The following is a 27,004-nucleotide window of genomic DNA, read 5'->3' as shown; positions in this document are numbered from 1 at the left end:
CGGTTGGCCGTGCCATTTTCATGAAAAATCTGATTTTTTCAAATTAGTCGTAGCAACTCAAACCGACTTGTCCTGCGCTGGTGTAGCTTGTGCTGCTGTGCCCTGTTCAAGCTCTACATCGACATCTCCGAAATCCTCAGGGCCGTCCAAGGCGACCACAGCAGTAGGTACCACATCGACTAAGGCAGACTCGTCCGCGAAATTCGTTCCGTCACGATCGCAGACGGCTGTGTCCGCATCCGAGTCATCGCCTTCACTATCGCAGCTCCAGTCATCACTGTCCGAGTCCATGATGGACTGGAGCACCTCTTCAGCCGGCATGCGGCAACTCGCCGTGTCTGAGTGACAACTAGAGAGACCTAAAGCACGTTCTATCAATCTAATTTTTTCTAAATCGAATTATCTTTTTCGCGCTCGCGCTTTGAATGTATGCTCCCGTGCCCATACTTACTCAAACACGGCGAGTGAGGTCTTATTCAGTAGGAGAAAACCGCTAGTTTCCCCTCGAAGAGCCACAATCGGCCAAGCTAGATCGTAGTGCATGGCCAGTGAGATATAGTAGTGCGCACTACGAGGACGAGTCGTCCTTGGCCAATCGCGTGGGGGTCTGTAGGACGAGTAATCTCGTCCTTGGCACTGGATGGGTTAAATTTCTATTTCTCAGAGTTCAATGAAATACAACAGCGCACCATACTCCACGTCAAATGTTTCAAGGGGTACATGTCCCTTCCCCCCACCTAACAGGACCAGACCTAAATCTTTCCTTGCGTTACCTATGATGCTTGCATCTGGTCTCTTCTTACCTGGGACTGAAGTTGCGGCCGGAGAGACAGCTCATTGTCAGCTCCCTGGATTTCTGCTGCGTGTTCAGAATTGGCAGAGACACGTTTTGAAATGGCCTCTTCAGGATCTGCAAGAAAGGAGACAAAATAAGAAATGAAAAAAAGAATGGCAGGAAAACAGATTCAAGCCTGAGGCATTTCTCTGCACTGTCCCGATGTTGCTACCACTATTCCGTACTGTGATGATAACATCGCTTTTTTGAGGTACACAACATTCTGAATTCTCTTGCTCGAAAATGCTGTTTGTGACAGATACAAGTGTTGGCGTTCCTGCCGAGTGACTTGACACTTGACTGACACACGATAGCCGTCTTAAGCATACCAGGAGCACGTCGAACCTTCCACTCGGCAAACCTGCAAGAAAGTACCACTCCTTGCTCAACGTGCTGCTCGTGTGCTCCAGACGGCAGCAGCTGTTGGTCAGCCAAGTGTCAGTTATTCGGCAGAAAGCAGCAGCTGCAACATTCGGAGGTGCCACTTTCTTGAAACTACAATGTAAATGAAAAACCAAGATAATTTGACGGTCCTGTGAAATTCCCATCGGAGCGACATGAGGGAGGCCAGAAAGAACAGCACATGTATTACGCCTACCGAACACACACACATACACACACACGCACGCATGCACGCACGCACGCACCCACACACCCACACCCACACACACACACACACACCCACACACCCACACCCACATTATGTACACGTGTGCATTGTGATGGACCAAGGTTTCATCACAGCCATATTGGTGCACTTACGGTCAACGTGAGCAGAGGTCGAAGTTGCCTTTCTTGCCGCTACACCTAAGAAAGACCGCAAGAGGAAAGGCAAAGCATAATTTTACGACTGCAGGGTCACTTGTTCTCCTTACATCTTAGGTGGCATTCTTAGAAGCATTCTTGCAATGCTATGCGCGATACAACATGGTCTGCTACACCGCAGTGCGATGCATACTCACAAATTACCAATAACAGAAGTAGACGACGCCTTGCTGACGTGCCTCAAAGCTCAAAGCAAATGCGTACGTTACTGTGGCATTTGTGTAGTCGGGTACAACTTGTACAAATCTGCAAGCAACTCTTGAACATTTCGTACAACTTTGTTGCAAAGGTCAAAATCGTACATCACATCGCATGTCACACGGCAGAAGTTGAGCCAAGCAGTGGCAAGCTCTACTTCTGCGATGGGCCAGTTGTGACGGCTGAGTGAGCTGTGCATCGGTGCGTTTAGAGAATTTCCTAATTTCGTGGATGTCGCACTGCGCATTGCATCGTAAATATGCTTCTGTGAATCCCGCATAACAGCGAGTAACGTTGCTGGTGCTAAGATGCGAGAGATTCATATGTCCCCCCCCCCTCCCCACGCACACACATCACCTTTATAGGGGAATACCCTCCACAGACTTGCTGAAAATTCTACTTGCAGCACAATGGCCTCGGGAGGTTCAGTACAAAGGGAGGCTTTTCTGAAGGACCACAAGTTCATCAATACAGTCAAATCTGTCGTAATCGACCGCCCCTTGGTGCAAGAAAAAGCGGTCGCTTCCGGCAGATGGTCTCTTACGGCAGATGTATGGTAAATCCGGCATACCAGGTATATGCTTCCATGTACTCAAATCGACGAGAATAATGTGATTTTTAATATCATTTTATTGGATATTCAACGACGACCATACCCGTATAGCACGCGTATGCGACACGGCAGTAGATCGACACTGCCTGGACTTGAGAGCTACAGCACAGCCTCAGTACAGGCCAGGCGCCAGTCGATCGCACTTGCAAGACAGCGCATTTTCACACTTTGCAGTTGACAGCGCACTGGCAAGTACAGTTTCGCACCTTACTGAACCTGGGTCGCGGTCGCTTACAGCAGATTTGAATGCAGCCACCGTGCATGAAATCGCGGTCGCTGGTCGCGCACAGCAGATGGTCGCTCTGGACAGATCAGTTTGTATGTGAAACCGTCGGTGCACGGAAAATCGGTCGCTAACGGTAGATGGTCGCCTACAGCAGAGGTCGCTAACGGCAGATTTGACTGTACATGCACCAAACCGTCCTCCGATTATTCCGATGCGGCAATACGCACTATTTCTCTTCATTGTGGTCCCAGTGACATTGCCAAAATGATACGGCGTTTGTGCTTTTATAACACGATGTAAATATTATCGCTGATGCACAGCAGTTCTCAACATAGACAGAAGGCCCAATAGACACAGTACATGCAACACAACCATAAAACAATGGTATTGAAACTCACCACCAAGAATCTCAGGCAGTGCATTCAAGCATGCTCCGCCTTCATCGAAGACGAGCTTGGTCGCTGCAATCACTGCATGCTCAACGTCTGGTTGGTCAGCCACAGCGACAGACAGATCATCCTGGTCCAAGGATGGAAATCTCCCGGAGAACTCTTCAACCAAGCGCTTCTGGTCGTCAGGATTAATACCTGAACAAGAAAGCAAAGAGTTTCGGACCTTTTGCTCCAGAGATAAATTGAAGCATATCAAGGAAGCTGTTTCGTTCTGCCAAAAGAGTCTCCTAGAAAACTTGTGTGCGGACAAACATTATGGACCGAAACATGCCTGCACCAACCACTTTCCCAGACGACAGCCAGTCGTCTGTTGACTAGTGATGACCTCCCTATCATCATGGAACTAAGGCTTAGGAATTAACTGACTCCCTTATCATCATGGGACTAACGCTTTAATAGGAGTTGACTTGCTGTATATATGGGATTATGCTTAGGAGTAGACTCGCTGCTATCGGTGCATTCCTCGTAATTTCTTACTGCACCAATCCGTCTTACCTTCGTCACTGCATGCAGTGGGACGCAAATTGAAGACAACTGCTCCGTCCACAGTTGACACTTCGAGAATGTGCAGACCAGCGAGCAGGCTAGATTGACCCTTACAGAACTCCCAAAGCCTTGCATGAGCCTTGGCAGACATCTGTACAAACACTGCTGTGCCTCCGCTCTCGCCGTGTACACCGTCGGCATGGATACTCTCATCACCAAGAAGATTGCGGAGATTACGTACGACTCTTTCAATGAAACTCGGGACCGTGTGATTATATTCACAGTCGATGATGAACTTCACTATAGACGACCTCTGATCTGTTTCAGAATAATAACAGTGTATATGCATGCACAGTGACACATGCACGTTCACGCATGTACACATCCATCAAGTCAGAGACCGAATAAAGAAGAAAATGGGGAAGTTTGACTGAAAGGGGTGATTGTATTTTTCATGCAAGTACTAACGAATGAAGGAAGGGCGCATCCCCTCATCACTGGTTTGTACTGTTAACCATATGGAGGATATTATTCACTCCTACTCTAGCACTAAAATTAAAACTTCGTTAAGAACAAGATGAAGCTTTTGTACATGGACCATCGATCTGCAGGACAGACAGGACACATACTGAATACTATCTGAAGTGTACGAAGAGTTGACAATACACATTAATTGATGTATGCTCCTATGTATAAGTTAACCTATGCCTGTTTGCTGTTCACATCTGATCACTTGGAAGCACGTTTTTATTCACCGCATAAAATGATGATGCAAAGAAAGAAAAGGACACCGGAAATATGATGCTGGGTGTGAGAGTGGGAGTGTGAGATCACTTGGTCACGTGGCCATACAAAATAAGCTTGCTTCAGGTTGGCACCCCCCCCCCCCCCCCCCCCAAAACAGACTCGCTCGGCCGGGGAAAAGACCTTTTTGGGCAAAATTTTGGTTGCTATGATCAATGATCCTGATGCTTACATCATGATATGTGACGGGCAAAAGCATGAACATACATTCATGTACTTCTGTGATGCACATGTATAATAAATCACATGGTATGGATCAATGTCACAGTTCACTGACTGTACTCATACAGGCTGGGTACTCCTTACAACCTGGATGTCTAGTACTGGATGTCTAGTACTGGATGTCTAGTACTGGAAGTCCACCTGTACTGGATGTCTAGTACTGGAAGTCCACCTGTACTGGATGTCTAGTACTGGATGTCTAGTACTGGATGTCTAGTACTGGATGTCTTGTACTGGATGTCTGGTACTGGATGTCTAGTACTGGATGTCTAGTACTGGATGTCTAGTACTGGATGTCTAGTACTGGATGTCTAGTACTGGATGTCTAGTACTGGATGTCTAGTACTGGATGTCTAGTACTGGATGTCTAGTACTGGATGTCTAGTACTGGATGTCTAGTACTGGATGTCTAGTACTGGATGTCTAGTACTGGATGTCTAGTACTGGGTGTCTAGTACTGGATGTCTAGTACTGGATGTCTAGTACTGGATGTCTAGTACTGGATGTCTAGTACTGGATGTCTAGTACTGGATGTCTAGTACTGGATGTCTAGTACTGGATGTCTAGTACTGGATGTCTAGTACTGGATGTCTAGTACTGGATGTCTAGTACTGGATGTCTAGTACTGGATGTCTAGTACTGGATGTCTAGTACTGGATGTCTAGTACTGGATGTCTAGTACTGGATGTAGGCATGCATGCATGGTGTAAATAAGCCGTTTTGGAAGCTACTTACAGGCTCCTCGGGCACCTATTGTACGCTTATGCAGACCAAAATAAGTTTCAGACTTAGGAGAATATGACCCGGTCGGCGACCGTAAACAAGGTTTTTGTTTTGGCCGAATATGGAAAATGCCCACACCCTCCCACACTCACATCCACACGCAACCACCCTTACACCCACACGCAACCACACTCACATCTACACGCAACCACCCTTACACCCACCATTACACCATTACACACTCACCCACTCACTCACCCACCCACTCACCCACCCTTATCAAACAATCACGCAATCATGCTAGCATACGAATGCTGACCTGTAAACTTCAGTCGTTTGCTGCCACGAATGGCCAGTATGTTCACAGGCACGCTCACTAGCACCTCGAGATAGCCAGTGGTCTCTGTGACGACAGTGTTCTCGTCGATGAAGCCAGTATCCTTCAAATACTGCTTGGTCTCTGAAATGCTACGGTTGTCCCTTGCAGATTCAGTGCCGATGCTGATGAAACAAGGGTGCTTACTTAACTCTCTATGTATATCAGCTGGCGATATGTCTGCGACAGACGAGAAAGAGGCGAAATTGGCAGACACACCGAACACAGTGAAAGCCAGTTCAGATCAGTTTTACAAGACAATTGAGAGGAGGAAGTAGAGGTTTGAGCGAACCCATGCCAAGACAAGCCACCAGCGGCACCGAGAATACATTCACGCCCATCCTTTAAAAGCTTCTCTTCGTCAGTGATTGCAGTTTGGTCCATGACGATTGCCAGACAACAAGAACACGTGTGGTGTTTTTCAGCCTGGTAGGTCTCTGAAAGATATGCTGGTGTTGTCTTCATTCACCAGTCATGAGTGTCCCCCTCCCTCCCCCCCCCCCCCCCCCCCCACCCCCACCCCTCCCGAGAGGTGTACAGAAAGGAGAAGAGAAGGTGGAGGCAAAGGGGAATGTTGTGAAAGTGATGTTGGTACGAGTGACGGCCAGTTTATGTAGCCGGATGTTATCTACTCAATGCTCTGTTTGTTTCATGGAGAGATGTATGTGGGAGAGACAGCGATGTATCAGGGACTGCTTTGAACAGCATTACAGAGAAGACAGAGTATGCGGCACCCACAAAGCCCTGGGGAGAGCACCATGCATTTCACCAGCTGGCACATCATCCAGTGGGGTGATGGGAATGGTGTTGGTGAAATAATACCAATCTGCAAACTAATTATCATGCTGATGCACTAGAGACAGGTAAGAACTATTGCTTACCAACTTGGCCGTCCGCCCGTGTAACCTGACCCTGGTACTGCCATTCCTGTGCCTCACGGTCATCAGTGATGCTAGCGCTGGACGCCAAGCGGTCGATTTCAGTCAATACTGCTCGCCGTTGTTCTGAGCAAGACCAAAGCAGAACCGGGACGATAAAAACTGAAATTAATTTGAAATTTCTAGCGGACAGCATAATTATTACATTGGGTAGAAGTCACCTTGCCCTCAAGTTCATATGCGAGTCATGGCTTAGTACACACGATGTACTTGCAATGTACAAGAACAATGAGAGAGTAAAACCATCACTAACAGATGTCTCCAACTGTGGGAAAATGCAATCACTGGGACAATGCACATACTGCTACGTGTAGATTGAATGCATATTTTGTCCTCTTTTTCCATGATAACATTGGCTCCAGGTCCGGGTTCAAACACTACACCAGTAGATAAAAGAGAGGGATAAGCTGCATGTTATTTTTGACGTAACGCGTTATTTGGCCCACGCCTTGGAAAACAACGTGAGAGACCTGCAGCTCACGTCGAGGACCCGTTTGACGTAGAATTGCACATCACGTCAAAATTTAACGTGCAGTTTAGCCTCTCTCCTAGCCCTGCGCCTACCTTGTCCCATGTTCCGCATGCTCAGCAAGTCTACGTTCACAGGCGAGGTTGGCTGTGGTACGTGGATGGGTTTCTTTCTCTTGTCAAGGACGGTCTGTGACGTGCGCATTCGTGCCACATCCTCGGCAGTGTGGACCACCCGTTGACGTTCCGGTGCTGAGAACTCTTTCATCAGGTCTACTACTTTATTGCAGTCTTTTTGGCATTCCGGAGAAACTGGAGACCACACACGCATGCGCCACCAAACATACCGGTAGAAGGACAAAAAATCCAGTTGTTAATATGCTTGGCAAAGACCTGCAGCTTCTTCAGCCAGAATGTACAACACCACAAGACACAGCTACGCAGTACAGCCGCTGGTGTTTGGATATCCTGGGAAAGGCCAACTCTCCATGCGTCCTTGGAATCCAAAACCTTCTGAGGTGTGGGCATCTTGTGTCCCACTCGGAGCCCATGCCTATTGTTCCCCACCCCAACGTATCCCAACCCAATGCGTCCCAACACACCGCCCCCTCACCACCTTCCTCTGCTCAACTTCTTGTAGGTTCCACATTACACAAAATAGTCAGCTGAAGCCAGGGAAGTTTAGTGGCTTGCCCAAGTTGGCATTGAGGCTGGAACACCAGGGTCTTGATTTCTTCTTTTCCAAACATGAACGTTTCTCAGATTGTCACCCAAGTACTAATGGTATCCAACAGTACTTGCTGGACATGTAATACAATTATGTGAGTGTCTCTCAGTCACCTGACTGATACAGTTTCTACTTACCTGCAACAAAGGTATCCACTGACTGCATGTCATCTAGGAACTTTGAAAAGTTTGCTTCAGGTTCGGCGCTACGCACAATACTACAGAAAATGTGGAAAGTCTTAGCTGTACCCCTGCTCAGCATATCTAGGAGAAGCTCATTGTGTGTGGCAGAATCTTTTATCGCCATCAATTCCTTCTTCTGCATATCGGAGATCAAATCTTTGCCCAGGCATTCCATGCGGATTGTGCTGCAGCTGAGCGTTGCTTGGAGGCGTGGGATCCACTTGCGGAACACTCGACTTGACCATGGCCCTGTGTTGCCCGCTTGGCTCTGCAAAGTCAACATACATAAGCGACACGAGCATGAAATTAAGAACCGACCGGCACACGGGCAGTTCAATTCCGCCTCCGTAGGCAAATAGCCAGCACGCTTCCGCTACAGAAGAAAACTAGCAGCAAATAGCCGGTAGAAACCTGCATGTGTGATTTACGGGAAGCGGTTTGTTATTGCAGAACATCTACACTACACTTTCAGACGTGCAAAACTCTTTTCTCACTGGTGTGATTTGTTTCAATACGCAGTGAAAGTCCAGTATACACTATAAGTACCCTTGAAAAAGTGTGGCACGCTGCCTAAACAGTACTTTGTGCGCAGGGTGCAGAGCTTCTGCGTATGGCAGAGAGAGGATCCAAGTCGAAAAATATTGTGACTCAAAGTTTCATGGTGTGTTTCGTTTATTTTTTTGTACATGGACATACATACGCTCTCGCTTGCTTTCGCTATAAAAAGGCCAGGTTCGCCCCTTGGAAATTACTCTGACGATGGGTGACTGGCCCGAAACGTCACTAATTTTTCCAACATCACAACAAAGAATTTTTTAATGCAGCGCATGCACAGATTGTGAAAAGCAATTGAATAGAGCGGTTGGAAGTTGACAAACCCCCTATTCTTCAAAAATACAGTTGCGTGATGTCTACAACTTTCTTAATCAAAGTTTCATGCCGAAGCAATCATCAGACAAGTTGACAAACAAGTCGTCTGATGATTGCTACGGCATGACACTTTGAGTCACAAAATTTTCCACTAGGATCCTCTCTCTTCCATATTGAAAAATGTAAATTATCGTGTCCGTTCCCGAAGGGAAATCACGACAGCCGCTAACACCCAGTAAACCCTTTTTTTTTTTCATAGGAACTGTGTGTTGCTCCCTAGGTGGTAGCTGGTGTTTTCCCCTGCTGACTTGAATTCTGGATGGCAGTCATGAGTCAGTCAAGTGAGAATTTAAGTCGGCAGGAAAAACGCGAGCTCCCACATAGGGAGCAGCACACAATCAGTCCCCAAATATTGCGGGAGTAACGTCAACCTCTTCTTCACAGGCAGAGATACTTCGTACGAAAGTTATCGGATATGAAGTAATAGTTTTCAGCACCTTGCTTTATAGTACAAAGGGGAAGTACGGCGTGTTACTCCACCACTATGCTCTCTATCTCTTCCAGCTAGCACTCCAGCACACTCGCACATGAACTGAGCCACAACTATCAACAAGGAATCAAGAGAGTTGAAATATTGAAATAGTAGTAAAGTTGGGAGAAAAGAAACTGTTCTTTTTCCACGAGATCCAAGATCCATCAGGAAAAAGGACATGCACAAAATGGCGAGCATGTCGTCCATTGACGCGTATTCATGGTAATCACAAACTAGTGCAGCGACCAAAGAAAAGACACAAGTGAAGAAGAAGAAACAGCGCTGCAGCAAGAAGATCGGATCGCTGCAGTCGCTAAAATGCACTAGCCTACTGACTGTAGTTCCACGTGAGCATGCAGTCACGTGGTCATAAACAGAGTGCGTACACACTCACGTCATACCGATACGTCATACATGACAAAAAGAAAAGAAAGGAAAGTCACGCGCGAGTCAAACAAATCAAAGAGCGCGAGACTACTGCAAATACTACGAAGAATTTGTTTGAGAACAAATGCACAAGACGAGGAATTTGTTTGAGAACAAATGCACAAGAATATGAATCTCTTCGAAACTAGAATGGAGTCCGTAATGAGAATTCCAACGAGCCTGGACGCAGCTACAAAGTTAGAATACAATCAAATAACTAATATCATCAGAACTATTGTAACAATACAAGCAGTCGATTTACCACAGTGTTATCTCTATATTTACACCAGTCCCCCAGGTAACACTAGTGTCAATCGATGTAGCGACTCGGGCGTTGGATATGACGACGGTTACGCAGACTACGATCGGCGACAGCCAACGGCTCAACATCGAGATCACACTGCACGGGCGACGCAGGCACAGAACCAGACTCACACGACAACACAGATTCAGCAGCAGGTTTAATCAACTGAATGTTAACAGACTTCTGTTGATCAAAACCATCCACAGAACGACACACACGCACGGAACCAGGACCAAGGATCTCGGTGACCTTCCACCCAGCTTCGAACGGTGGCAAGCGCTTCTGCGAACGAGCGGGGTGACGGAGCAAAACAGCATCACCGACAGCATATGGATTGGAAGCGCTGCCCTCAACAAAATCACGAGACGACAACTCAGCTTCGACAAAGTCACGAATACGAGCGGACCGACCAGCAAGGCTGTCCACCCAAACACTAAGGCTAGAACCAACAGCAGACTCGTCAACAATTAACTGACGTGGAAGCCATCCACACATAGCTTCCATTGGGGACAGACCCATCGCGGCATGGAGTCGCGTACGGTAGTAGTGCAACAGCACAGGCAACTCAGACTTCCAATCACTCGAAGAGTCGAGCATCTTGCGAATGAGGGTCAACAAAAAGCGATTAAATCGCTCAGCAGAACCCTGAGACTGGGGATGCCTAACTGCACCAGTACGCACCTTCGTGCCAAACACACGAAACAATGACTCGACAATGCCATTCACAAATTCAGTACCATTGTCCATACGAACAACTTCTGGGGAGCCCCACTTCAAACAAACATCGGTCACAGCTTCCGCAACTGACTGACCATCATGCGCACGTAGGGGAACAACCTCGACCCATTTAGTAAACACATCAACAATCACAAGAACACAATGAAAACGCCCACTGCGGTCGGAACCAAGTTCGAGAGTATCAATAACAATCTCCTGCCAAGGCTTACCGGGCAAATCTGGGCGCGCGGGATCAGCCGTCGGACCACTCTTACTACTGGCGGAAACACAAGCTTGACACTGCCGGACAAACTCAAGGCACAACGACGACATACAAGGGAAATAGCACTTAGAACGAAGCAGATCATACATCATTCGCCAATTACCATGGCCAGAATTCACATGAACAGAAGAGACGACAGCATGTTGCAAAGACGTAGGAATAACTGGCACAGGCACCAAACCATCAATAGGCAACTTGATTCTACGCACTGACATACCATCATCAACAAGCAATTGATCACACACCTTTATGAACTCAGGAATGGAGACCAACTCACCACACTCCAATTGAGCGACAGCAGCTCGAATGGTGGGATCCACCTTCTGGCCTTCACGTATCTGAGCTAACGTGACAGGGCCAACCACAGACAGGCAGGCGGCAACAACATCAGTCGGTGCAAGAGCCTTTGCATACTTGATCCAGTCAGTCGGGACACGCGTCAGCTGATCAGCATGGTTCTCGTTCGTCGGAATCCACACGACCTCGATCGTCAGACCTAGCGTAGCGATGAGATCATCGATGATCTGGAGGCGACGACGCACAAGCAGCTCTTGCAGACCACCAGTCTTCACACGTTTGGAGTTGGTTACTACTTGCGTCAGCCATGCTGCCACTGGCTTAGAGTCAGTCAACAGCTTGAAACGGGAAACTCCCCACTTAGCGGCAAGGGAAATGCCTTCGACAGCGGCTTCCAATTCAGCAATGTTAATATGCCGCTTGTCGTCAGGCTTACGAAGCCACGAACCATCCTCGACGATGTCACCACCGACCTCCAACGCCACGCCGACAGCAATATCAGACGCATCGCACCACACCTGGCATTGGCTTTCACCGTTGGGGTCTACGTGCCACACACCGGTAGCAGGATCTTAAACGGCAGGCGAGACTCATGCAGCGTTGAACGAGATCTGCAGGCAACGGGTCGTCCCAGCCAAGCTTCTACAGACATGCCAAACGCTTCAGCCAACTACAATGAGGACGAAGCCATGACGCAACAGGGTAGTGGCTCGTCAACTGGCCACACCACTTGTAGAGCTCACGTTTCGTCGTGACATCAGCAAATGCGACATGCAACTCATCACGCCGAGACCAGCGCACTCAACCATCATCAGACTCGTTGAGCTGCAGTCCTAGAACCCGTACAACCGACATCTCCATAGCAGGCTTAGTTGGCAGGCTGTAGCTAGCGAGCTGTTCTGTCAACACAGTCCGTTGACTCTTGGGGACAATGATGTCGTCGGCATAGTTATCTGTATCGGGCAAGCTGCCGGTAGCGTACTTGATGATGGTGTCCATGAACTTCGGCGCCACACTCAGGCCAAACGCCATGCGCGTCATCACGTAGCGAACACCACGCCACTCGACAACTTGGAACCGTAGTAATTCCGGGCTGACATGGATTTGCAAGTACGCCTTGGTAATGTCCACTAACTCAAATTCATCAGCTTCACCCTTGAGCCTCCACTGGCGCAACGTCTCGGAGCACACAGGCGACTTAGTGCCAGGGTGGGACACCAACAGCTTATTCAGGTGGCGATAATCTAACACCGGACGCACAGGCGTAGACGTCTTGTGCGGCTGACTCACAGCCATCAATGGCAAGACACAGGCAGGGCGACCATGGGTGTCAGCGTCGTGCTTCACCAGCCAGCCTCGCTCAATCCACTCATCTACAGCAGAGCAGAATTGCGTCTCCTCTGCCGCGGTAATTTTCTTCCGAGGGTACTCGCTGATACCAGGACCAACACGGCCATTGGGTTCTTCACCAGACTTCCATACCCACTTGACCTCCCAACGCTTCTCAGCCGACATCCAACGCATCTCGCCGTCATCAACCGTCAGGATGACATCGTTGCCGTGAGTCTCTACATGGACATGATGCGACAGCTTCGAAGGCGGGCGCGTCGGAGCTGCAGACATTGGCGAGTCATCGGCGACTGGCTGGAGAATTTCTTTGTCAGCACTAGGGGTCATACCGTCGGTCAGCTGATCCTCATACACATGTACACGTGTAGGCTGGCTAGGAGGCTGCACAGCTGCTGATGCTACTGACACCGACAGGCAACTATCTGCATGGGCTGGACCGGGCCCAATTACGACACGCACAAGCTGATCATTAGCATACTCTACAGACAGGCGCCCACACAAGGTCACCAGGTCACCAGGTCACCAGGTCAATGCCAATCAGTACATCGGCGGCCAGTACACATAAATCAGGCACAACGACAGCATTCAATAGCACTTCATGAATGCTCACCGGTCCGTCGTGTCTCCAAAACTTGAGGGCCACTGTGCCACACATCTGCATGGTGTTGCCATCCAGTGCTACGATGCCGTCATTATTGGTCAATGGCGTCACATCGAGACCAAGGTGATGCAGCAGTGCTTCTGTCACTAACGTGCCAGTGGATCCAGTGTCTATCACAGCTGCAGCACGCACACTGTTACTCGCGTCAGGACCAGCACATTCAACAAACACACGAGGTAGCTTCGGGCACGATGGCGATGCAGATGCCAGGAGGTACACGTCCTTGGAGTGCACCGAGGCCCTAGCAACTTCTGAGCTAGCCTGTGTATCCAGCCACTTCTTCCTCAGCAAGCAGTCCTTCTTGACGTGCCCTTTCTTGTCACAGAAGTGGCAGAACGGGTCCTTGCGCCGGTGCTCTTGCTTGGCCGCGTGACCATTCCCTGCTCGGGATAACTTCGGGCAATGCCTTTTGAAATGGCCCGGTTCTCCACAATGGTGGCAAAGCCGCGGTGATGGTGTGGCAACACTGTCTTGCACATATGTGGCAGCTGCGGACACTGCACCAACTCTGGCGCCTGTGGCTGATCGCAGTGCCCGGATCCTATCAAGGCATTCAGACACCTTCAGGTCCCTGCCTGCCATGGACAAACGGACATCCTTTGCAAACTCAATTGGCAATCCGGCCAACAGCTGCTCGATCACCACAGGATCGGTATCGCTGTCACTCTTATGTCCAGACAGCTCTAACAGATGGCACAGCTCGGCGACATATACTTCTGGACTTTCGTCCACTTTCAGCTGCCGCTGCTTAAACAAGCGGTACGCCTCACTGCGGCTTACGCAGAAGGACATCCGCAGGATGCTCCTCACTGCATCCTTATCTCGCTTCTCCGTCTCACTCAGTTTGGAGAACACACGGTGGGCTTCGCCCTCCAAGAATAGCGGCAACCGTTTCATCTGTTGCTCCGTGCTTGTCCACCCCGATATATCTGCCAGTACTTCAAACTTCGACCAAAACATGTCGAAGTCGTCCACTCGGCCACGATACGGCTTCACGAATCCATCCAACTTAAGTGACAACATTTCACTGATGACAGAAGACGCACTGTCACTAACACTAGTATGATCAGCACCACCTTCACTGTGCCTGGATACCACGGATGTACTATCCTCAGGACTCCCAGGAGTCAACAAATTTTCAATGTCACGATCACGATGTCCAGGCGCCTGCGGAGTTTTCGGTATGCTACTGATACCCCTGCCTCGAGCGTTCCTAAGTCTAGGAGGCATCGACTACCAGGCCGCAACAGCACGCTTCGTCAGCACTCTACCAGTGCTCAGCGAACTACACACGACACGTCAGTGAACGATCGATCCGGACACAATTTACTAATTCAAGAAAATTCCAATTCGAAACCACGCTCGTATTCTCCGTTCCAAACCAGCGGGGTTTCGGCACCACGTTGTTACTCCACCACTATGCTCTCTATCTCTTCCAGCTAGCACTCCAGCACACTCGCACATGAACTGAGCCACAACTATCAACAAGAATCAAGAGAGTTGAAATATTGAAATAATAGTAAAGTTGGGAGAAAAGAAACTGTTCTTTTTCCACGAGATCCAAGATCCATCAGGAAAAAGGACATGCACAAAATGGCGAGCATGTCGTGCATTGACGCGTAATCATGGTAATCACAAACTAGTGCAGCGACCAAAGAAAAGACACAAGTGAAGAAGAAGAAACAGCGCTGCAGCAAGAAGATCGGATCGCTGCAGTCGCTAAAATGCACTAGCCTACTGACTGTAGTTCCACGTGAGCATGCAGTCACGTGGTCATAAACAGAGTGCGTACATACTCACATCATACCGATACGTCATACATGACAAAAAGAAAAGGAAGGAAAGTCACGCGCGAGTCAAACAAATCAAAGAGAGCGAGACTACTGCAAATACTACGAAGAATTTGTTTGAGAACAAATGCACAAGACGAGAAATTTGTTTGAGAACAAATGCACAAGAATATGAATCTCTTCGAAACTAGAATGGAGTCCGTAATGAGAATTCCAACGAGCCTGGACGCAGCTACAAAGTAAGAATACAATCAAATAACTAATATCGTCAGAACTATTGTAACAATACAAGCAGTCGATTTACCACAGTGTTCTCTAATTATTTACATGCTGATCAAAGAAGACTGTAATACGTCATACAACCCTTTCTACCACTGGACCACAACCTCGTGTCCATGACTCTTTCAACACCAGTCTATTCTTTGAAATGAACAGGCTGGTGGTACTCACCACTTATGAATGCACCAGCAAGTAATTCAACTGCATTATGATCATGAAGAAACGCCTTGACCTCATCAAAAGGGCAAACTATGATTCTGAAATTACTGCCGTCGTACCCAGCTCACAATTGTAGCAGAGAGAACGACCTTGACTTACTACCACCAAGTGAGACCAGACAAGCAACGTTTTATGCCAGTGTGTATACTGTAAACATGATTATTGTTATTTTAGGTTTTTTTTAATTTCGGTGTCAGGAACCTGACAGGTTTCTGGTGAAATGTAGAATTGAGTAATCAGCTTTCCCTTTGCGTACAGTACATACTCCAGTGACTTTTAGGTGACTTCAGTTTTCCATTACAACAATAAGTTTAAGCAGAACGCACTGCGACTCCTGAAACTTATAATTATGTCTCTTACATGGGAGTTTGCCCGGGGAGACGTTGCTGAATCTCCTGTTGCCTTCTTGCGGCTCCAAAAGCGTCCAGTCTTAGACGGAGCAGTTTGCTTGGCAGATAAGGTTTCTGCGGGGGGCGCTGGTCGCTGGACATGCTGCACTGCATGTTTATCAGGGTCTTTGCCAACAGCTATTGCTTGGTCAATGGCTAAGCTAGCTGGCCTGGTACCAGCTTGAGACTTTTGGTGCGGTTTTTGCTCTGGTGCTTGATTCGAATCCAGTCTGACTGTTTCGTACCTATCCGATTCAAAACTGGATGCTAGTGTGGAGTCACTAGCAGACTTGGAAGGAACAGCTTGTCTAGGTTTAGAAGAAGGCTTGGGATCAGCTGGGGTGGATGTCGCCGCCTGAGTGCCATCTGGTCGGTTACCGCCAGCCGCTATTAGTGTGCGGTCACAGAGCAGCGGTCGTGGAGGAGATACTGGATCAGAAGTCACTACCGGCTGCACTCTGTGAACCGTAGCGGGATCCTTAGTTTCCACTGGGCTTGCTGTGTTGTAGGGAGTGACGGGCGTTGGGCGAGTAGGAAGCTGGGGGGCTTGACTGGATTTCAAAGGCTGAGTTCCAGCCAGTTTCCCTTCCTGGCCGGCTGAATTCAAGGCTACCTTCCTTGCGGAGACACTGCCGGGCTTGGAGGGAGACGTGTGAGTAGCCTGGGGTTCAACAACAGGCTTTGGTTCGGGTGCTGGGGCTGGCGGAGACTTAGTTGCTTGGCTGGGTGATGGTAATGGGTTCCTGAAGAACTGGGCTGGTTGACGTCGAGTTACTCTATTTGCTGCATCTTCACTGCCTGTGTTAGAGAGGACACAGAGAACAGAAAAAGCGAAAGCATTTCACTGCCTCGAAAATACCTGCTTCCACACACGCACGCACCCGCACACACACACACACACACACACACACACACACACACACACACACACACCTCAGACCTCAGACATGCCCATCGCAGCAGCGATGATAGCGAGCAGCTATATTAGACATAGCAACACATGCACACACACACACACACACACACACACACACACACACACACACACACACACACACCATGTACCATGTATACGCCCGTCACAAGAGAAGCACGAAAATCTGCAAATGCACTGGATGTGCACCCACAGATTTTCTCTTAAAGCAACGATAGCGGACAAGATCTGAATGAGAGAGATAAAGACTTGCGCCAGATAACTGTCGAATCCACACAACTGGCGAAGCCATGTGAATCGACCACCAATGCACACCTGGTCTACACCACACGGAGTACATTGGCATAAAACGGCCAAGACATATGCACCCTCTACACCTGCTGGGGTAACCAGTATAGACAGCACACTGCTTTGATAGAAGCAGACACTAGATGCACTGGTACCATGAAGTGAAATTGGTGTTACTTTACCAACCAACCTCGGCTACTGAGTACTGGGAACCCAGAGCCAACAGACATACCAACAACCTCAGCCATGAAAGCTTTATAGTAACGACACACTGGATTGTGGAGCCGAAACTTACTAGTCCAACTTCCAAAATGCTTTGGCAAGAGTGAGATGGCACGTAAGTGTGAAAAAATAGATAGATCGAAGGCACCTAAATTTGTCTTATAAGAACCAAATGGTGAGGGTAAGACCTCACTTCAATTTGTTGGCCGCTTCGGTACACGTCAAGGGCCCAACTCGCAAGTATTATATTTGTTGCATGTACTTTGTCTGCATCCGACCTACATTGTGCTTGGTTCACTCGCTTCAGAACGCGCCGATCCTGATGACGACCTCACCCTGAAGCAGTCCACAGTGGAACCGCTACGCAGGACGTGGCCTCCAGACTGGCCATCCAAGTTGCTGGGTTATACTTACTCGACGCAATCAAGGACACTAGAACCTTGGAGATCCTCACCCGACACATCAAGCGCGTGACCCGAGACGTCGCGCTCCCCCCCCCCCCCCCCCCCCCCCCCGCAGCTCGAGTTACCGACTTCATCCGCTGGTCTCCAGCGGGAAGGCGCGGCCCTGCAAGACAGCTCGCCAGACATACCTCCACCATCATCCGTCTCTGTCAACTCGACAGTCGCACAGAAGAGCTCCGATCCCGAGTCGAAACAGTCGCGGTCACTCAGCTGGCCGCACTCCAGTCGGCCAGGACCGACATCGCCTACGAGTGCCTCCCTCCCCAGCAGAGACGTCTGGTGCAGCAACTGCGGTCGTCGGACCTATTTTCAGAAGAGGACCGACGACTCATTGCCATCTCTGGAGAGGTACTGCTCGCCAGAGCGCAGAGTTCCTACAGGAGTCCTGCCGAGGCATACCGAGGACATCCGAGGCGAGGAAGGACCACAAGCTACCTTAGAGGCCGCAGAAGGGGCCGAGTTGCTAGACCTCCAACAGACTACTAGTTGGCACAATGATTACAGATACGGTCATCCGTGCTTTCATAAGTACGACATGGCGCTTTTAGTGACATTTTGCATACAAATCCCCATCTAGTAGGGCGCAGTCACCCAGTTTCGGTGGAAGTGCGCGAGTTTGATTGGGATTAAAGTAGGAAGGGAGCGTCTCAGCATCCTCGGACCACTACCATTCGACTAAGCACCCCGAAGACCACAACTGGTGAAATTTTGATTTTAGCCTTAACGTCCTCTTTAAGCAGTCGGTAATTGTGTTTGGCAAAGTCATATTCTACTCCCATCAATTCCTTCTTCTGCGAATCGGTGAGTAGTCCCTTGGCCAGGCATTCCACACGAATTGCAACGCAGCTGAGCGCTGCTTTGAGACTTAGGATCCACTTACGGAACTCCTGGCTTGAACATGGCTCTGTGTTGCCTGCTTGACCCTGCAAAGTCAACACACATATAGGCATACACAAAATGAAGTGAGCATGAAATATCTTCTGGATGCTGAGTTGAATGGTGTTTGTTCGAGGAAGCCACAACGCTCCCTGCACCCTACATTCCCAAATGAATCAGCGCACATCCTCCGAAATCCAGCAAGTAATTCAACTGCATTATGATCATGAAGAGACACCTTGACCTCTTCAAAAGGGCAAACTATGATTCAGACATTACTGCCATCGTATCCAGCTCACAATTGTAGCAGAGAGAACAACCTTGACTTACTACCACCAAGTGAGACCAGACAAGCAACGTTTTATGCCAGTGTGTATACTGTAAACATGATCTTGTTATTTTAGGGTATTTTTTAATTTCGGTGTCAGGAACCTGACAGGTTTCTTCTGAATTGTAGAATTAAGTGACCAGCTTTCCCTTCCCATACAGTACATACTCTAGTGCCTTTTTAGGTGTTATCTAAATATAGATACAGTCAGATCTCGCTTATCCGGTTCTCTTTAATCCCTGGTTACCGATATACAGCCTACATAATGCATACAACATAACTGGACCTCGCGATCCCCATGCAGGTGCATGGTTTGGTGAACAAATTGGTTCAAAGGTGTACGAAGCTTCGTCATATTAGGTTGCACGTTGCCCTCAGAAGCTGAAACCAGGGAGTTTTACAAACAAACGGGGCTGGTATGACTCCTTGATCTGCTGGCTGCATACGGGTAGCACTCACTTGCATGCAGTTGCCATTTGTATCACTTGTTTCACACAATGTGCACGCTAGCTGTACGGCATGGCACCCATACACCTGTACGTACTTCCTCCGCGTCATCGAAATTTTCGCAGTTTGACTAGTGACTTGTCACTTGTTACTGACAACTCCATAAGCTAAACCATACAAAATTAGTACACAGTATGATAGTCTGAAGGCTAGAGTAACGTTCCAGGACAGTTGGACTGAGAGTTTTCACCCAGAGATGAAGGCCTCGTCGTCGCTGATGTCAATGGACGCAAAATATCGTTCCGAAATATTTCAAGGAAGGTTGTAAGTCAGTTGGTCGCGCCTCATCTCAAACGCTTTGACTTTCCCCACAGGACAGGAGCTGCTATGCTTGTCGTCTGTTCGCTCTGGATGATTTCTACTTCACCACCAACGACGTAAGAATACACGATCGTTGCGAGGTCGGTTGATTACCGTCGGCGGAATCACCTCGATCTTGAAAATGTGGGCTTTGCGCAGCAAAGCCTAGTTAGCCCATGCACACGCATGCTGGTGGTGGAGTGCTGCGAGTGCGTGTCATGTGACCAAATCGTGATTAAGCCGTGTGCTCCGTGTGTGGCCTGGCAAAATGTTATGGACAATCGTGGATCCGGCGTCTAATTATTTGGAGACGTGTTTTGCTGAGCTGTCTTTGTGCGAAGGAGCGTTCTTTGCAGTTGCAGTTTCGGTGTCAAGTCAAAGTGTTTTCATGGCTCAGCGTGGGGCAAGTGAATGGCAAGTAAAGCCGGCGGGCCGCTGGAGAAGCTCTGCATGCGAACGGTATGTGCGGCAGGCAGCCGGGATGCCTAGCTTGTAAGTTATTGAGCGGCGCTCGCCATGATAACTAGTGTGTGTATGACTGCACGGGCGCGGTATTATTGTGAGGAATTCGCGGCACCTGCAGCTGTGGTCGCAAAGCTAGCTCGTTGTGGGTTGCGGGGAACGGGATGCCATGGTTTCTAGGACTACTATCTTTTTTGGGGCAAACGGGCCTCCTATTATGTCTGTATGTTGTGACGCCTGATGCCAGGCAGTCGTGTGAGCCCTCGGTGGGCGATTGGTGGCCGTTTGTGTGCCCTCGGCGGGCAAGATGATATCGGCCCACGGTGGGCAGTTTGCTTGCCTCGGTGGCAATTTGCGCACCCTCAATGGGTTGTCTGCTGGTTTAGCCCTCGACGGGCGGTTTGCTGGCCGCGGCGGCCATTTGAGCGCCCTCGGTGGGCAGTATACTAGTTTACCCCTCGGCGGGCGGTTTGCTGGCCTCGGCGGCCATGTGTGCGCCCTCGGTGGGCAGTATGCTAGTTTAGCCCTCGGCGGGCGGTTTGCTGGCCTCGGCGGCCATGTGTGCGCCCTCGGTGGGCAGTATGCTAGTTTAGCCCTTGGTGGGTGGTTTGCTGGCCTCGGCGGCCATTTGCGCGCCCTTGGTGGGCAGTAGGCTAGTTTAGCCATTCGGGCGCCCTCGGTGGGCAGTATGCTAGTTTAGCCCGCGGCGGGCCGCGGTGGCCATTTGTGCGCCCTTGGCGGGCGGATGCTAGTTTCAGGCATGCATCTTTACTCAATCAATTATTATCAAAGAGCATATTCTTGAATATTTGAATTGTCCAAAAGAAATCATGGCAACCCCCAACCCAAGGTGTCTATTGTATGTTTGTGCACGCCATAGTGAGCGGTACGTTGTGCGGGTGTCTGCGTGTCAGAGCATGGGTACACCAGTGGCGTGTGCGTGCATGTGTGCGCTTGCGTCTGTCTGCATGATGAGTGCACGAGTGCCCAAGCTGGGCGTGCGGGTGCACTTGGAGGTGCTTGCATGTTGACGGTTGCAGGGGTTAATGAACTTTTTATAGCTGTGGCATGCCCATTTATTTTAGCTGTGTGGTCACAGCTCATGCAGGTAAGTGTACTATCACGTCCAGCGCACACCCTTTTCCAGCATCACCGGTACGGCACCTGCGCATGCATCACTAGCACTACATATAGAGTCTACACGGCTCTTGCAGATACAATCATGTACTGAGTGTCTCGAGCCAGAGCGACAAATTTTATCGCTCTTGCATGCATTTAGTTTGCTGACCCCTCGATATTTCTCCAAGCGTTGCCGCTTGTTCCACGAAGTTAGTCTCACCCCAGCTAAGGTAAAACAGTGATGAGGCTTTGAGTGAATGGCTATAAGCACGAGAAATGTGCAGGCTGCAACGCCTGACTGATGTCAGCTAGTCGAAAGTACCATCGCAGCGACATTAGCGAAGAAATTACATCTAGTTCAGCAATTTCAGCCTCCAATAACAGAAATGAAAACTTTGCCGTCTCCCTTTAATGATAACCGTCGCCTATGTCCGATTCCTTACCTGTGGTACGAGTGCTGGTGAGTAAATACCCCGTTTTACATCAAAAGTCAAACTGCGACAATTTCGATGACGCGGAGGAAGTACAATTTTACATCTTTGGATATGCCTCATGCGTATAAAGATAGACTCAGTACGTGTGTTCAGTTATCCGGTTCCCTCGCCTATCTGGATATTTTTTGGTGGAAAACGGATTTGCGCGGTTAACCGAGGTCTGACTATATTTGGTTTCTCTACCGAAATCACCGAATTTAAAGTTACATCCTGACCGAAAATAACATGTTTTATAGTATATCGGCCCTGCCCCAAGAGGGACTTCGAACAGCCACCCAGGTTTGAAACCCCGGGAGATATAGGGTTAGAGTTGCCTGTGCCGTCTCCCCACAGCCTACGACTCCCTTGATCACATGACCCAGGATGTGCACCAAGAGCACATGAAACCCAGTGTGTGCAGAGTGTGACTATTTTTCTGCATGGATGTCTATCACGGTGAAGTTCTGCGATTACGTCATAGCTGGTGCAGATTAGTGGCAGGAAATGGCGTTGTGCGTACTATCTATACCTCTGGCCATTCCCCATAAAAACATTATATTATTACGTGACTTAGAGTAACAGAAATTTCAAAGTTCCGGGTAGTGCCCGGTCTCGGACCCCTCGCGTTCTTGTAAACGAGGTATCAGTGCACAGTTGTGTTAAAGCATCTGCAGCAGCTGCGCCCCCCCCCCCCCCCCCCCCCCCCCGCCCTCCTGCTCAAGAAATATGCAAAGAGTGCGGATTGATGACGATCCCACTCTGTGCTTACTTCAGTTTTCCATTACAAAAATATTGTATTATATTATAAGTTTAAGCATAGTGCACTGCGACTCCTGAAACTTATAATTATTATCTCTTACCAGAGAGTTTGCACGGGGAGGCGTTGCTGAATCTCCTGTTACCGTCTTGGCGATCGACTCGCGTCCAGTCTTAGGCGGAGCAATGTGCTTGGCAGATAAGCCTTCTGCGGGGGGCGCTGGTTGCTGTCCATGCTGCACCGCATGTCCGCCCGTGTCTTCGCCAACTGCTATTGCTGGGCTCCTGGCCAAGCTAGCTGTGCTGGCAATTGACGTGGAGTTTGGGCGCTGTTTTGGCTTTGGGGCTCGATCCGGGACCAGTCTCCCTGTTTCTTGCCTATCCCATTCAAAACTAGATTCAAGTGTAGAGGCACTAGCAGACCTCAAAAGAGCAGCTTGTCCAGGTTTCGGAGAGGACTTGGGATCAGCTGGGCCAGATGTCGCCGTCTCAGTGCCATCTGGCTGGTTGCCGCCAGCCGCTAGTAGTGGGCGGTCACAGAGCGATGGTCGTGGAGGAGAAACGGGATCAGAAGTCACTACCGGCTGCACACTGTGAACCGTAGCGGGATCCTTAGTTTCCACTGTTCTTGATGTGTTGTGGGGAGTGACGGGCTTTGGGCGAGTGGGAGGCTTGGGGGCTAGACTAGGTTTCGAAGGTAAAGTTCCAGCCAGTTTCCCTTCCTGGCTGGCTGAATTCGAGGCCGCTAACCTTTCGGAGATACTGCTGCGCTTGGAGGGCGATGCGTGAGTGGCCTGGGGTTCAACAATGGGCTTTGGTTTGGGTGCTGTGGCTGGCGGAGACCGAGTTGTTTGGCTGGGTGATGGTAATGGGTTTCTGCTGAACTGGTCTGATTGACGTTGAGTTACTCTAGTTGCTGCATCTTCACTGCCTGTGTTAGTGAGGACACAGAGAACAGCAAATAGACAAAGTGTTTTTTCACTGCCTTGCAAAATGCCTGCTTGCATGCACACACCATGTACCATATACCATGTATACGCCCGTCACAAGAGAAGCACACCAAATCTGCAAATGCACTGCATGTGCACCCACAGATTTTCTCTTTATAGCAACGATAGCGGATCCGATTTTGATTGAAACAGATCAAGACAAACCCAAGATAACTGTCTAATCCACACAACTGGCGAAGCCATGTAAATCGACCCCCCCCCCCCCCAACATACATAAACACATGCACACACACACACACACACACACACACACACACATCGTGACAAACACTTTTGCACAACTTCAGCGCTGTTTGATGCCATCAATATGCCCTGTATGGAAATGGACCAAAAAGATTCCAAGCACACGCAATACTGCCTGTATACCGTACTAGGAGTAGAGCTCTTGTGCAGTCAGCGTAGTGCCGTCACTACACTAGAAAATCGCTGTCATAGGTACTACATAGTTTTAACAGGCAAAATGGCGGCTATGAGGTTGCCGGTGGTACATGGTCACTACACCACAGATGGTTGAGCTACACCCCCTATGTACAATTCTGTGAGTGTCTCTCAGTCACCTCACTGATAACAATTCTAATTACTGTATAGCAGGAAATTTTCGGACGGAATTTATTTTCGTACGATTTCGTACACGGCCTCTTTTGTACTAAAATTTATTCCGTACTAAAATTTGTTCCTGTGAAGTTATGTACACTATACATGCGTACCGCAAGCAAACACGTGTATTTAGCATGCACCACTGTACGAAAATAAAATCCGTACGTAATGTCGAAATTCGGCTTTGTCCGAAAATATTTCCGTCCGAAAATTTCCTGCTATACAGTACCTCCAACAAAGGTATCCACTGACTTCATGTCATCTAGGAACTTTGAAAAGTTTGCTTCAGGTTCGGTGCTACGCACTATACTACAGAAAGTGTGGAAAGTCTCAGCTGTACCCCTGCTCAGCATATCTAGCAGTCGGTCATTGTGTTTGGCAGAATCATATTCTACTCCCAACAATTCCTTTTTCTGCGTATCGGTGAGCAGCTCCTTAGCTAGGCATTCCGCACGAATTGCAACGCAGCTGAGCGCTGCTTTGAGACGTGGGATCCACTTACGGAAATGCTGGCTTAACCATGGCCCTGTGTTGCCTGCTTGACCCTGCAAAGTCAACACACGTATAGGCATACACAAAATGAAGTGAGCATGAAATATCTTCTGGCTGCTGAGTTGAATGGCGTTTGTTTGAGGAAGCCGCAATGCTCCCTGCACCCTACATTCCCATTTGAATCAGCGCACATCCGCCAAAATACAAACGTGTTGGCATTAACCTACCAGAATGGGATTTGTGTAAAAATTGACTTGAAGTGTAATTTCCTTCTAACAAAAATCACGGCCGACAATAATACTTTCAGAACACGTGGTCTTCAAGGAGCTCAATCGAATTATGCTGATCAAAGAAGGCTGTAATATGTCATAAAAACATGAAAAGAGCTTCATTTTGATATACATGTCATACTATACAAATTACAGGTTCACATACATTTAAATGGGACTTCGGGTATAAGGACACTTCGCGAATAAGGACACTTTTCTGATGCCCCGCCGAATGTCGTTATTCGCAAAGTTGACAGTATGTGACTCAGAGTAACGGTAAATTCAAAGTTCTGGGTAGTGCCCGGTCTCGGACCTCTCGCGTACTTGTTAACCAGGTATCAGTGTACAGTTGTGTAAAAGCATCTGATCATCAGCTGCCCCCCCCCCCCCTTCCCTCCTGCCCCAGAAAAATGCAAAGAGCGTGGATTGATGTCGATCCCACTCTGTGCTGACTTCAGTTTTCCATTACATAAATATTGTATTATATTATAAGTTTAAGCATAGTGCACTGCGACTCCTGAAACTTATAATTATATCTCTTACCAGAGAGTTTGCACGGGGAGGCGTTGCTGAATCTCCTGTTACTGTCTTGGCGATCGACTCGCGTCCAGTCTTAGGCGGAGCAATGTGCTTGGCAGATAAGCTTTCTGCGGGGGGCGCTGGTTGCTGTACAAGCTGCACCGCATGTCCGCCCGTGTCTTTGCCAACTGCTATGGCTGGGCTCCTGTCCAAGCAAGCTGTGCTGGCAATTGACGTGGAGTTTGGGCGCTGTTTTGGCTTTAGGGCTCGATCCGGGACCAGTCTCCCTGTTTCTTGCCTATCCCATTCAAAACTAGATTCAAGTGTAGAGGCATTAGCAGACCTCAAAAGAGCAGCTTGTCCAGGTTTCGGAGAGGACTTGGGATCAGCTGGGCCAGATGTCGCCGCCTCAGTGCCATCTGGTTGGTTACCGCCTGCCGCTAGTAATGTGCGGTCACAGAGCGGTGGTCGTGAAGGAGAAACGGGATCAGAAGTCACTACCGGCTGCACACTGTGAACCGTAGCGGGATCCTTAGTTTCCACTGTTCTTGATGTGTTGTGGGGAGTGACGGGCTTTGGGCGAGTAGGAGGCTGGGGGGCTCGACTGGGTTTCGAAGGTAAAGTTCCAGCCAGTTTCCCTTCCTGGCTGGCTGGATTCAAGGCCGCTTTCCTTTCGGAGATACTGCTGCGCTTGGAGGGAGATGCGTGAGTGGCCTGGGGTTCAACAATAGGCTTTGGTTTGGGTGCTGTGGCTGGCGGAGACCGAGTTGTTTGGCTGGGTGATGGTAATGGGTTCCTGCTGAACTGGTCTGATTGACGTTGAGTTACTCTAGTTGCTGCATCTTCACTGCCTGTGTTAGTGAGGACACAGAGAACAGCAAATAGCCAGAAGTGTTTTTTCACTGCCTTGCAAAATGCCTGCTTGCATGCACATACCATGTACCATATACCATGTATACGCCCGTCGCAAGAGAAGCACACCAAATCTGCAAATGCACTGGATGTGCACCCACAGATTTTCTCTTTATAGCAACAATAGCGGATCCGATTTTGATTCAAACAGATCAAGACAAACCCAAGATAACTGTCTAATCCACACAACTGGCAAAGCCATGTGAATCGACCCCCCCCCCCCCCCCCTCCCCCAACACACATAAACACACACACACACACACACACACACACACACACACACA

At 49.0% G+C, this 27,004-nt stretch overlaps 1 protein-coding gene across 1 annotated transcript in view; it reads right to left on the bottom strand.

Annotated features, from left to right (window-relative positions):
* LOC135819663 (pneumococcal serine-rich repeat protein-like) overlaps positions 1-27,004 on the bottom strand; it is a 102,938-nt gene that overhangs the window by 67,517 nt on the left and 8,417 nt on the right. The window contains exons 6-16 of the mRNA XM_065332912.1: positions 25,833-26,659; positions 25,031-25,073; positions 23,026-23,852; positions 18,981-19,023; positions 16,164-16,990; positions 8,031-8,343; positions 7,263-7,478; positions 6,642-6,764; positions 5,704-5,940; positions 3,645-3,953; positions 3,096-3,284 (exon numbers count right to left, since the gene is read on the bottom strand). Coding sequence (XP_065188984.1) covers positions 3,096-3,284; positions 3,645-3,953; positions 5,704-5,940; positions 6,642-6,764; positions 7,263-7,478; positions 8,031-8,343; positions 16,164-16,990; positions 18,981-19,023; positions 23,026-23,852; positions 25,031-25,073; positions 25,833-26,659 — 3,954 coding nt within the window. The remainder of the gene's footprint in view (positions 1-3,095; positions 3,285-3,644; positions 3,954-5,703; positions 5,941-6,641; positions 6,765-7,262; positions 7,479-8,030; positions 8,344-16,163; positions 16,991-18,980; positions 19,024-23,025; positions 23,853-25,030; positions 25,074-25,832; positions 26,660-27,004) is intronic.

Source organism: Sycon ciliatum, chromosome 6 (assembly GCF_964019385.1).
Source record: "Sycon ciliatum chromosome 6, ocSycCili1.1, whole genome shotgun sequence".
NCBI classification, from domain to species: Eukaryota; Metazoa; Porifera; class Calcarea; order Leucosolenida; family Sycettidae; genus Sycon; species Sycon ciliatum.
This window is presented reverse-complemented; position numbering and strand designations above follow the sequence as displayed.